The sequence below is a fragment of the Xylocopa sonorina genome, chromosome 2 (assembly GCF_050948175.1).
Source record: "Xylocopa sonorina isolate GNS202 chromosome 2, iyXylSono1_principal, whole genome shotgun sequence".
NCBI classification, from domain to species: Eukaryota; Metazoa; Arthropoda; class Insecta; order Hymenoptera; family Apidae; genus Xylocopa; species Xylocopa sonorina.
In genome coordinates this window covers 7,680,508-7,694,479 of record NC_135194.1, presented here as the reverse complement: position 1 = coordinate 7,694,479, position 13,972 = coordinate 7,680,508, and the positions used below count along the sequence as shown (strand labels likewise).

Sequence of the window (13,972 nt, the reverse complement as noted above, 5' to 3'; positions counted from 1 at the left end):
TGGTCGTGGTAAAGGCGTTTACTCCCACGCCGCCCCTTTTTGTCGTGGTTACGATCTAAATGGAATCGAACATCGGCTTCGAGGTGTAAATGTCAGTGGTAGAAAGTAAGGAAACTGGTGAGATGATTCTTCTTTCGTTTGTCTACCCCGTGCTAGGAAAACTTCGAGTAGTCTTGGGAATATTTTGCTCATTTGTATTTTAGCATTTTAGTGAATGGTTTACAGTTTGGAATTTAAAAATTATACATTTGGATGTGTTAACGGTAAATTTTGTAAAGCTGAACTTTTGTTTAGCTATGTGTCTACAGATTGTGGGAACGCGGGTCCGTATGCGGGACCGGAAATTGTGGTACAGTTTACCTCCGTTCTTTCCTCGCGTTTGAAAAAGGAAGCGCGAAAAAAATAGGAAGTCGTTGATCGATGCGTGAAACGAATCACTGAATTAGCGAAACCGACAGGAAAAGAAGGATTTTATGGCAATTTTGGTGGAAGCCGACAGGAAAGACGTAAATCGATTATGATCGATGTTCGTTTAATTGGAAATAAGAAGTAGCATTATATATAACTGTATAAATATCGCTTATAATTATTTAAATAACTTTATAAGTGGATTAAAAAAATTCTAATATTTGTGTAAAGTGCTTCTTCGTTAATTTAAGAAATTCAGAACAAACTGCAACTTAGAATTATTATTTAAACGTAAAAGCTGAAATTTCAATTAAGAATACTGAATATTTTTTGATCGATTCTTATATTTTTTACGATACTAGAAATCGCAGACAAACAAAATTAGATCAGGTATGTTTAAATAATGATGTTACCATAGTTTTTGATGATCTTTGTATTTATATTTGCTATCCTTCTTTATCGCAAATCCAAGGTGTATAAATGTGTTATTATAAGATGTAGTAGTTGCCATCTATTGGAAAATTTGGAAACTAATAGAATGAATGAAATATAGCCATAAACAAGTTATAGAGTAGACCAATGGCCCATATGCATTTTTATGTCTCACTGCTTGAGGGCGCTGGAATCTTCGTACCATTTTGGTACCGTTCGCAATGTTATCGACAGAGCAGAAAATGATTTGAATTTAAAATAACAGCGGCAAGGTAAGCAGATAGATCATTTATCTTATGGGACCGTGTTCCATGTTCTGAATTATTGTTCGCGCAAAACACCGCAAATTTCCTTCTACATTCTATACTTTAAAGAGAAAAGTTTAAAAATTACATTCAATTTATTCATAGTGGTTAAAGACATATATTAATTAAATAAATTTTACAAATAATCTTTACAGACACCATTTCTTCTTCATCATTACTTCCTTGGAACTTATTGGCAACTTCATCCGCTTCTATGGAATTTTATATTTAATTGAATCCCAATCACATATACGAAGATTGGTTCCATCCTCAAAACTCATATCCCAAGGAGGAATTAAAAAGAGGATTAGGAACACCCAGCCATGATCATTAGCTGCTTCATCAAAAATAAAGAACTTCAAGAAACCGTTTAATCTACGTTCATTTCTTACAAATTTACATAAATTTTAGTTATATAGATGTATTGTACATGTATTTATAATCATAATTTATAACAATTAGCTTGTAAGAACACGTCTGTAGTTTCCAAATTGTTAAACAATTTGAATAAATATTATTTAACTATTAACTAATTGTTTAGTTATTTAATGACCTATCCAGCAATCCAAAAATGTATAGTTCCAATCCCTAAACGAGATAATTTTGAGAGTTCCTGGAAGTGACGTCATTTCCAAGAAATGACAAAATAAGAATACCTCCTCGCCCATCATGTTCTCCTGATACAAAGTCGAAAAATCAGAATCTCGATTGAAAACTCCGAAAGTCGCCATTTTCAAGAAAATGACGTCACTTCCAGGAATCGCCGAAATTCTTGGAATTCTTGATGACGTCATTTCCAAGAAGTGGCACGTTCGGATACCTCCTCACCACTTATGTTCTCCTGATACAAAGTCCGATTTTCGGGTTTTCGATCCTAAAAATTGGAAATGTATCAGGAGAACATGACGTCATAGGAGGTATTCTTGCCACTTCTGGGAAAATGACGTCACTTCCAGGAATCGTTAAAATTCTCGAAATTCTTGATGACGTCATTTCCAAGAAGTGGCACTTTCGGATACCTCCTCACCACTTATGTTCTCCTGATACAAAGTCCGATTTTCGGGTTTTCGATCGCAAAAATTGGAAATGTATCAGGAGAACATGACGTCATAGGAGGTATTCTTGCCACTTCTGGGAAAATGACGTCACTTCCAGGAATCGCTAAAATTCTCGGAATTTTTGATGACGTCATTTCCAAGAAGTGGCACGTTCAGATACCTCCTAACCACTTATGTTCTCCTGATACAAAGTCGAAAATCGGGGTTTCGCTGAGACAAAGTCCAGAAATTGGTAGTTCTGGGAAAATGACGTCACTTCCAGGAATCGCTGAAATTCTCGGAATTTTTGATGACGTCATTTCCAAGAAATGGCACGTTGGAATACCTCCTATGACGTCATGTTCTCCTGATACAAAGTCCGATTTTCGGGTTTTCGATCGCAAAAATTGGAAATGTATCAGGAGAACATAAGTGGTGAGGAGGTATCCGAACGTGCCACTTCTTGGAAATGACGTCATCAAGAATTTCGAGAATTTCAGCGATTCCTGGAAGTGACGTCATTTTCCCAGAACTACCAACTTCTGGACTTTGGCTCAGTGAAACCCCGATTTTCGACTTTGTATCAGGAGAACATAAGTGGTGAGGAGGTATCCGAACGTGCCATTTCTTGGAAATGACGTCATCAAGAATTTCGGGAATTTCGGCTATTCCTGGAAGTGACGTCATTTTCCAGGAATTATCAGTTTGCAGATTTTTCGCTCGAGAACCCGATTTTTCGACTTTGTATCAGGAGAACATGATAGGCGAGGAGGTATCCGTAATGTACCATTTCTTGGAAAATTACGTCATTTCCAAGAAAATTTACTTAATTTGAACTGTGGGAATGGTAATGTGATGGAATCGCGGGAATACTCTCGTCAAGGGGTAAATGATAAATAATTTTTTCAAACGAATGTAACAAGTTTTATTCAATAAAATTAATGAAATATACAAGGAGTTACAATTAGCTTGTATTTTACAATAGTATATATACTTATAACACAATGGTTTTCACTTCTTATTACTGTATTATAACTAATTATATTAATGCACATTATACTACGAAATATAATCAACTTAAGAGTAATGTGCAATGGTACAAAATTAATGCACTATTGTCTTCTTCAGTCGATTTCCTCTTCTCCCTTGTTAATTATACAATTTTGAAGTAATTGTAGTGATTTCTTAAATTCAGTCGATCCATCAAAGTTCTTCTATATTTCTTCTCATATGACAGCTATAACATAAAGATAAGAACAATTATTTAAAATGGTACAGAAATTTGAAAATCCCCAAATGGTGACACATCTGAGGCATTAGATGAGCGATCTATTCTACACTTAGTAAATGGTAACAATTATTTGAGAAGTAGGTATCGTCTTTACCCACAGTAGATATATCAATTTTTACAGTCTAACATATAATAAGAAAATGCACGTTCTGCCATCTATACTAGTATTGGGCACATATTTCTAAGAATGACGCACAGAGGGCAGTGATTTGGAATCGGAATGGTAATTAGTTCGCGGAATCGCAAGCGCGGGTTCACGTTTGAGCGGAGAACGCTTTAAGAACTTTGTTATAAGATAACAGTGGAAAATTGAAGGCATAGCAATTGATGATGGACTTAAAAGAGTCGAACAGTTGTATCTCCTGGACGCCATCGTTCAACAGCTCTGCAATAAAGGTAAATAATGATTTTTCTAAACATTTCTTTTATAAGAGTATAGTTACATTATTACGATTCTCGTATCTATATTTTTGTCGTTCTTTAACCATAGCAGATACTATAGAGAAGAATATTTTAAGTGGGAAATTAAGTATCAAAATTATATTTATTGGGATGTGGGACTTATAATTTACCAAATTTCGCTTTTCGAATCTTAATACACTGCGTATTATAACGTGTAGTACTAATGCTATATATTAACATTAAAAATAAAGTTACTTATAAATCTGATAACAAATGTATAATGAATAGCGGTGGTAGTCACTATAAATTAGTTATTGCACTATTACTGTATCATAGCAATGTTTGTGCAGAATGAGACCTGTGAAAAATTACTGGTAGAAGTTTTTTATAAGGCAGTTCATTTTCATATACCATTATCCCATAAAAATATTAATTTACAAGCGTTTCAGTTTCACAGTTCCTTTGCTTCTTGTCGCATTAGTTACTTTCTGAATGGATGAAGATGAAAAATACATAATTTAAAAATTAGTCAACGTTAAATTACAAGACTTAAAATATAGTCAGATTAGTTTATCACATAGTTTAAAGCATAGAGGGTTGATATTTTCCGTGAGTCTCTTAAAATGTCAAAAGTAAGGGTAATTAGATTCTACGCTAAAATAGCGTAACGATACAAATAATAAACTTAAAATATAATTTAAGTTAACAGTATTTAACATTTGATAATTTATATGCTATGCAACATGTAAATCTAAATTATACCTGTCTCTGTCCTAATGTAAAGACAATTAGTGAAACTGATGAACAATATTAGTTAACTTAACAAGTAACCAGAATAATAATTAATTAACTATACCATTTGTATTTTCTTAGTATATCTACTTCTATAGAACATTTCGATTATTAATAAAAATGATTAACTGCGAAGAGAAAATACTCTTAATGATAATAACATATTTGAGAAATATATATCGTGTTCGATAAATAGGAATACTATAATAATACGAAAGGATACAGTGCTACATTTTAATTAAAGCTATAATAATACTCGTATAGGAATAAGCTTAACCAATCGTTCAGCTCGATAAAAATATTAAACATTCCATTCCTTATTTTTATATAAAAAGAATAACTGAATTATCTTTTAAAGCTAGAACGGTGCACCTGCTGTCTTTGATTTTTGCCTCTGTACATAGTATAAATTAAAATAGTCATTTTGTATAAGCTACAGTTTCAACAGCCAGAAGAGCTACCTTACATACTATCATCTTGATTATTCGAACGATTTCTTACGTCACTATTAGCACAGGAATCTTATTTTGTTAAAGTAGCTGACTGTGATGCAATTATGTTCAATTCTCACAAATAAAATAACCAAATTTACTGAAAGAAGGGATGAAAAATACGTAAGGACAATTACTTAGTTTTACTCTCTTTAGAGAAAGATAATAGCTTCAAATACCAAGTAATTAAAGCGGCGTTCATCGATTTTGAAACTCATTTAAATAACTGAGCACGACACGGTGCATAATAATTTAAGGATCTTAAAATCTACCAGGGTCGCCACATAGGATCAGCTTCGTCAACGTTCTCCACGTCAATTTCTTCCTCGTCTTCCATTTTAACTTCCGTTCTCGCTTCTTTCACCGCTTGTTCCTCCACAATGTCCTCTGCTTTGGCGATACGGTTCACACTTGAATTTTGATTACTATCATCAGTCGCGGTGTTACACTGCAGCGACACGTTAAATCTGATGGTGTCGCGAATCGTCCCGCGATAAGTCATTACGTTCTTCTCAGGAGATATTGCTCGAACGTTGTCGACGGTTGAGTTCGCGTTCGAGGGTGCCAGTAGATCAGCTGTGAGATCCAAGCTTGCCAGTATTTGCGCCAGTGCGTTCGTTTTCAGCTGAAAATTAATTGAAAAATCGGATTAGATTGTATTATAAAATTGTAAAAAGTTATATGATTTCAAAAGAAAAATATGACGTTGAAAAAGGTACACCTTTCTATTTAAAAAAAAAAGGAAGTTAACCGTGGATTTAGCGTTGTCATGTTTCTTCTTTGAAACCTTCGAAATTTTAGAAATTGACCAATCATTTATCATACGCATAGTTTAAAAATGACTCGACATGTAAAAGTTCAATCATCCTATGTACATAACGAACACGAAGCTACACAATATCTCTCATACGAAAGAATGATCGGTATCATTAAACGCTCTCGAAGAATTGACATCGAAAAAAGAGAGCCAAGTCCACCTGCTTATTTGTTCCGCGAAACCATTTAAATTACATCCCACTTTACAGTCGTTCGTCGATACGTTTCCGTTATAACGCGAACCCCAAAAAAGGAAACGGCGTATTCCTCCGGGCGCTGTCGAACTAACGCGAGACGACAGAGCATCGACAAATGGAGGGCTGAAGATCCGCGCGTCAATCTCGGTTAGGAGCAAGGAACGTCCGTCGGCGATACTTTCGCTCGATTGTCCCGCGGTAATCGATGAAGCGATAATTACCGAGGAGTTCGTTTGCTGGCACTTTTGAAGGCCAGCTGCGAGGTGCCTGGCTAGCCTTTCCGCGCCTTCACCTGGAAGCGCCGAGAGAAATCTGTAGGCCTCAGCTGCGCAGTGCCCGAAACCGGACAGCCATCGGGTCTCGCCGGAAATCTGGTCCTTCCTCGCGACGGTGCTCGGTAACCCGGAAGGCTGCGAGCCCTGCAGCCTCTGCAAATGGCGCACCGTCAGCTCCAGAATGTCCGCTTTCTCCAGTTTGTTGATGTCCTCCCCCTCCGTCTGGAAACGATCGATTCAGCGTTCGCTTACTTTTGTCTGGCCGTCTTGAGCGTCGATGCGAAGCGATCGAGCACCGTTTAAGATCGAGGACGATCCAGATATACGAGATCCGGAGGGATTGCGTTTACTATTGACGTTACTTGTTGGGTACTTTTTTTATTTATTTGGTTTCTTCAATGAAACTTTGTCGTACGTGTTTAGGTTCGTTTGGGATGGAAGGTCGACTGATGGTGCTTTTTTCGATTGACCCATCGTAAGCTCACACACAGCTTGAGAGATAGTTAAGGGGTCAATATTCTTGAATAAGGATGTTTGTGCAATGAGCTAAGTAAAGAAAATCAGTGGCTTGGTTGGATAAAATGAACGCTGCACCATTTTAAATTAGTGACTGGATGACTGATGGTGACTTTTTCAACCCCATCAAAGAATTACTATTTTTTGTACTTTTGATGGAAAGTTAGAAAATATAGAACAAGTGGAATTTGATGATTATTCAAATATGTCGTACGTGTTTAGGTTCGTTTGGGACGGAAAGCGGATTGGTGGTGCTTTTTTTGATTGACCCATCGTAAGTCCATATGCAGCTTAAGAGATAGTTAAGGGGTCAATATTCTTGAGTAAGGATGTTCGTGCAATGAGCTAAGCAAAGAAAATCAGCGGCTTGGTTGGATAAAATGAACGCTGCACCATTTTAAATTGGTGACTGGGTGATTGATGGTGACTATTTCTATTACTATTTTCTGTGTTTTTGATGGAAAGTTAGAAAATATAGAACAAGTAGAATTTGATGACTATTCAAATAGCAAGAAATTCTCGTGATTTTTACCTAATTTAAAAGCGAAAAAATTTGAAAATTTGTAAACAATCTTTCGTTTCGTACATCTCACCATTCTTTGGCTCTGCCAACCCATAAAACGTAAGAAGTATAAGAGGATAGAGAGTCACGTGATTGGAGGCAGTATTTCATCGCGCACGATCATGTTCGAAGCAACGAAAAATGCAAATGCACTTTCCTTCTACGGTGTAAAGTGTAATCGAGATAATAACGCTGGAAAATGTGTATCTTCGGATGGCTTGGATGCCTCTAAAAACTTGTCGCTGTTAGAAAACTGCGATCTTTATATTGATACGAGTTTGCAAGGGAAGTTGCGCCACCGGTATTACCGCTTCGCGAAATGTGTTCCATGATTTCACGTGCGTAGAAATTTACTATCGAGGCACAGATGCTAGTGCAGTGCAAAAGTGTGAAAAGCAATCTGTTAGGATTACAGCGCATCGTTCTTTAATGGAACTATATTTCATCTTTCCATGGGTACTATTGATTATTAATTTCCTCAAGTTTAGTTATTTCTAAAAACATTTTTTGGAACGTTCTGGTGTATCCTAAAATTAAAATCGTTTCATAACATTTCATCAAAATATAATGCAATGTATACATGACTCCAAAACTTGTGATTTTCATTAATCGTAATTGTGTTCATTTTTTATTAGCAACAAAATAAAATATCAGTACAATCCTTAACCGTTGTTACAACAAAATCGTACGGTACTCCGTTACGAAAATTAATATTTATTAGGGCATATTCTTAGAAGCAATTTTAAAACAGTAATAACACATTTAAAGCGTCATTTCCATTGAATAAAGATTCAACAAGAAGATAGTCGAAAATTTTCTCCACGAATTAATAGCAAAAAAAAAAAAAAGAAACTGAGAAGAACAAGAGGAAGAGAGAAAAGAAGAAAACATAATTTTATACGGCACTTATCTGAAAATAACCGGTGCACAAAGGCGCGGGAATTTATCTGACGACCGTATCAAACCTCGTCGACTCTGAAAATCCCACTGCGGTGTCTTCTAACACCGTAACAGCGGCGTGTGTGTGCTTTTAAAGCGTAATGAACGCGGCCGAAGCGTTAACTACTGGCTCCGTAATTACGGGTAAGTCACGTGTACGGCTTGACACTACGGTGCGAGCTGTTTCCCACGGTCTACGAATATTTAAGCACTCGAATCGATTGCACGCGTAGTTGCCGCTCGAGAATGCGTTTCCTGCTGCGAGCGAGTCGTGGAGCATAGCCAGGAGGGGAAACCAGGTACCGCGAACATCGCCAGCCAATAAGTCGAGGATGAAACCGTCCGTAGAGATTCCCGCCGAAGGTTTCGCCACTCGATGGTGGGGACGAAAAAAAATAAAGGTACAAACCGTAGCACGTGCTCGTTCGAGCAATGTATCGCGCTCGTCGCCGATGAAATTGGTACCGAATGGTTACGATAACGTTTCACATTGTACACGGTTGCACCGCGAACAGGTTAAGTTTCGTGACGTGGCCTGGTATCGTAGAAAATGCGAAATACAATGAGGACACACGGCGATCTTGGTAAGATAATCTTCGCGATAAGTGGTCGTCGGATGTGTACCTAATTATACGGTTTTACTGGAGCTTCCTTGTGTTAAGGGACCTCGATGCATTTTATGCAACCGTGTTATCGTACGTGCCATTCGAATTACTTTAGTTTATTACGAGATCTTTCGAGAGGATTTGTGTTCCTTTATGGCCTCGTATATTATTGGAAGATTGCGTTTTTTTAATTGTTTGGCACCGTTAACGTGTGGATAGTTAAGTGGTGTACGATGGAGCTGAATGAAGAAGAAAGAAGAAATATGGATGAATGGAAGGTGGGGTTTTTGAATATGTGACAAAACTTGCACAAAATGCGAACTATTTATGGAGATCTTATGAAGTGGGAGTATTGCAAAAAGTTGGACTTAAGGAGTGATTCGATCGAGATTTTAATCGAGTCGAAGTGGAAGAAATTCTGGAGCAATATTGCTACTAACTGAACGTCACAAATATGGAATAAATATCGAATATATATTTTACAATAAGGAAAGAACGTGTCTGAATTAAGAGGAAGAAATATTTAGCACAAGAAAAGGAAAATGGGCGGGAGAGAAATGAAAGAAATATGGATCGAAGTGAAGGTAAAGAGGAAACAAGTGCATAAAAAACAAGAAAATAGAAGCAAAAATGCTAGGCTTTGAAATTGGTCGATAAAACAGAGTGATCAATAGAGTGGATCGATAAAGAAGAATTAAATGGAGGCGACATCCAACGGAGGAATTAGTTATCAAGTTTGATTTGAACGAATGAATAATCGTAGAAAATTAAAAATTGTTAATATAATAATACGCACCTCTAACGCATCTATCATAAGATTTTTCAACTCGTCAAGGCATTTGTTTATACGCGCTCGTCGTTTTCTTTCCAATAGTGGTTTTGTTATCTGGCGAATGAAAGAACTGGGTTAATTGAATGAATTCTACATTAAGATATCTTAAAAATAATAATTACGAAGAATGCTGTTATAAATATATTTGAATGCATCGACTCAATAATGTTAATTCTATTAAATTACAAGTTCTAGAATTATTTAGTTTATTATTTAATTTTTGTATAAACTAAAAGATATCTGTTAGCGTACTCACTTTTTTATATTGATACGTCCTGGAAACGGGATGAGGATATTCGTATGACATCATTGCACACTTTTCTATGTCTCTTTAAGCTTTGACAGGCACCAACAATTTCCACCTTAAATAGAAAAGGATTCAAAAATTAACAAATCGAAAACTATCATCTCATACTCGAAAATACATATCAAATCAGTTGCATAGTATACTATTAAAAGTTATAAACAACTTTATAAAATCTAAGGACAATCCTACGACTCTGAATGCCTCCGTAAAATTTTCAACATTACAAAACTTTCTCGTTAAAATTAATCACTGCCAGACATCGATTCGTATGATTTATCACTGGTTATCGAAGACACAAATTTTCACTTAAAACATTATCAAAACATGCTCTATTTCATTAGCAAATTATGCTCTATTCTTTCGCGCAATAAAAACACAAACGTATCGAAAAGCCCAAATGTAATACCATTAAAAATACAACATCGATAATTAAATAAAAAAAATTCACTAGCTCCCAGCTGCTCGCTTACCTTCCACTATTTAACGCAGCTCCAAACCCGCGAGCAGCGGCATAAGACAAACAAAGTACATCGTAGCACAACTGTAACGCAAGGAACAATCCGAACAGCTCGAACGAAGGAGGCCTCCACCAACACTGTCCGTGCACGTGAACCTCGTGAACGGGAGACAGGATCGCGACAGGCGGAGAGTAAAATCCACGGATATTACGTAGACAAGCGAACGCACCGCCGTGCAGTCTCTAGACAAACTGACTCTCCGCTGCCATTCAAACAGCCGCTACCCTCACCAACTTCGAACCCTCTGCAGAAGCTACTTCTCGGCCAGAAGGTCGCTCTAAATGCTTTGATTGTGTTGCACCTACACCCTGACGCGCGACAGGCGTCCCGACGCTCGTTCAACTTCAAACTTGTTCCGATCTCGATTCGATCGTCGGCGGAGGATCGTCTCGCGCCTCTCGAGGATTTCGCGCGGCTCGATCGACGAATCTCTTCGCTGGATCTTACTCGCAACTTTTCCTCGCGTTTTCTCTCTCTCTCTCTCTCTCTCTCTCTCTCTCTCTCGTTATTTATGCAAATTTATTCGATCCAAAGAATTCTCGATTACGCGAGAATGACAGTGGACTTAGTCAGCTACAACGCGGAGCAGACAGTTCGCAAAAAATGGCGCGATTTTTGATCTTCGGAGAAAATATTATTTTTTAAAAACAGAGAAAGATATATAGCTATATTTTCATTTTTTATTAGCAGCCTATTGCTAAAGCGATTAAAGTTACTCGCGCACGATTTAACAGCGACTCTCCTATCGCAGGGAATTAAAGAAACTAAATCTAAAATAAGGATAAAAGGGCAACTAATAAAGTACGCGAAAAATGCAACGAAACGACGTGTTATCGTTAAACCGACAGGGGTAATTATCGATAACTAAATGGGCAATAACACGCGTACAGATCACGTTTTATTCGCGGTAACAACAATCTCTTATCTGGTACAACTGTTAATTTTTAATTAACCGTGCCGAAGGGGCCATCCGTGCGTGGGCTAACAGGGGATTTTACAGAGGTTATAGCAGCGATTCGAGCCGTTAAACGTGTCGAAAGTTCGTTTCGGAGATGCTTTTAACGGGCTCGTTAAACATGAACGGGACACGTTTCAAGGTACTCCCTTCCGGCGATTGCGAAATAAAACCTTCGCCTTCGGTGCAAACAGCGCACCCCGAATCGTCTTTTAAGGATTCCTCCGCAGCCGTTCGCTGCCGATGTCCACTTCAATTACAAGCAATTATAAGCAACTCCAAACGTAATCGAACGAAACTATACGAGCCGGTTAACTATCTGACGATTCTTAACGCGAGCCAATCGCTTGGTACTTATCGATAATTAATACGCACCTGATTCATATAATTGAATCGATATCGGCACGTTTTTTTTTGGCTGACGTTTCTTTCGTCGATAATGATAACATTCAGAATTAATTATGAATCGTAAGTCAATGTCGACGCGTGCTAAACTCAGGGACTACAATTTTGGGGGGACTTAATTTTCTGAGAAGCGATGGGTACGAAGGGATTCGTTTCACGCTCGTGAATTCGAAACAAACTCGAATCGCTGGTGTTTCCAGTTCCCATTACGAGTCCGTAATACGGTTTTTATGCCTCGAAGTGAGCCGAGCACGCCTCGAGCCGCGTTTGGCGTTTACCCGCGCGAGTACCAACCGGATTTATTTAACTATTTAAAAGATAATGAGAAGTTTACGACGCGAGCTTTTAAAAGTATCAAGTGGAAAGTTAGATGCGCGCGCAAGAGGAGCAATCTCTTTAGTGGGAAGGCGTAAAGTTAAAAGGAGGACCGATTCCATTAACAGACATGTCGCGCGACTCGATGGAACCGAAGAGACCGGTGCGTGAAGACTCTCGAGGACGACGTGGCTTTATCATCGGATTTTCAACCGGGCCTCCTCTTACTGCAGGCCACTACAAACCGGCAGACGAATCCCTCCATTAACATTATCTCTTGTCGACCGGCCAGATACAACTAATACGTGATTCTCGAGTGATCTGAGACCAGATCTTCCTCTCTATCTCTTGAAAAAGAGAGAGAGAAAGAGAGAGAGAGTGCCAGAAGGAAGATAAAGTTTGTTCGCAACTCGACAACTCGTTAGAGGCTTACGGAAGTGTTACACAGGAGGCGAGCATGTTAAAATGTTTAATTATCCTGCGCCGTTTTATAATGCATTAATTAAAAATAAGAGACAGAGAGAAATTTTGGGAAGAATCGAAGGAATATTAATTTCAAACGTCGAATTCGTGTATTTTATTTTCTACGAATAATCAGCAGGAGCCCGAGGAAGAAGTTATTTGAAATTTATGGAAATAGGAAGAAAAGAAATTCGAAAGGCGCGTTAACCGGCAAGTGAAAACTTAGCCCGAGGCTACTATTTAAACGACGCTGAAAGAATAACGAAGAGTATGAATATTGAACACAATGTATGTTTATGTTAAACGATATAATCTATGTTTTATGTATATCAAACAAGCATAATTCGGCGGGTTTTTGCAGGCGATAACTGGATTTTTATACTCCAGCATCTTTCTTCTGGAGAGGGTTCCTTACAAAAGCCCGGCTAATTAACGCATAAATAAGAGTCTTAATAAACAGCTGCGGTAAAATCAAATGGGTCGTGAAGAATAATTTAAAGAGTTCTTTCTTCCCCGGGACCACCTTTCGCCATTGTACAGTACATATTTTAAAACTCCGGCCATTATACACCGTGCAATTACGCCTGTAAATAATAATCGATACCAATATCTGCGAATCGGCTCTCGACGCCATTTTCACCCGCTGCGCTCTGCATACGATCGATTGTGTAAAATTGCAGCTGCACGGTCAATTAAAAATTATATATATACATGTACCCAGTGTTAATTGCAGAAAAGGCAATAAAAACATTATAAGGAAGGAATTTAATATCGAGCGAATATTATAAAGAAGAAATGTCGAAAGGCGTTAAGAGCAAAAGAAAGAGAGAAGAAATGTTTGGAAGATATAAAATAGTACTTCAGATATTTAGATTCCATTTTGTTCCACGATCAAGCTAGACGTTTCTGCGTTGCGTCAACCGTCGACCATTAAAATTGAGAATTCCAGCGGTGTCTGTACGGTTTTCGTCGATTAATACTCCATCGATCGCGCCGCTGTTCTCACCGTTCTCGCGTGGCTTCGCCTCGATACGTGGTCGACTACCAGGAAGGAAAATAATAATTAATGATGTCACCGTTCGTCAAAGGCCCGTGCGGTATCGTGGGCGC

At 37.9% G+C, this 13,972-nt stretch overlaps 1 protein-coding gene across 1 annotated transcript; it reads right to left on the bottom strand.

Annotated features, from left to right (window-relative positions):
• Positions 1-5,409: 5,409 nt before the first annotated feature.
• LOC143432934 (enhancer of split mgamma protein) lies at positions 5,410-11,095 on the bottom strand. Its single transcript, XM_076909934.1, has 5 exons — positions 10,678-11,095; positions 10,157-10,262; positions 9,865-9,954; positions 6,393-6,668; positions 5,410-5,783 (listed from the first exon to the last, which is right to left on the bottom strand). Exons 2-5 carry the CDS (start codon positions 10,208-10,210, stop codon positions 5,427-5,429), a joined length of 777 nt encoding a protein of 258 aa, XP_076766049.1. The 5' UTR covers positions 10,211-10,262; positions 10,678-11,095; the 3' UTR covers positions 5,410-5,426.
• Positions 11,096-13,972: the final 2,877 nt, after the last annotated feature.

What these genes read in the sequence shown, in the direction of transcription:
- LOC143432934 (XM_076909934.1), bottom strand. Translation starts at nt 10,210, where the DNA reads ATGATGTCATACGAATATCCTCATCCCGTTTCCAGGACGTATCAATAT. An exon ending in TTATGATAGATGCGTTAGAG is followed by an intron (nt 6,669 to 9,864) that starts GTGCGTATTATT and finishes GATCGTTTCCAG; the next exon opens with ACGGAGGGGGAGGACATCAA. An exon ending in GCCAGCAAACGAACTCCTCG is followed by an intron (nt 5,784 to 6,392) that starts GTAATTATCGCT and finishes ATTAATTTTCAG; the next exon opens with CTGAAAACGAACGCACTGGC.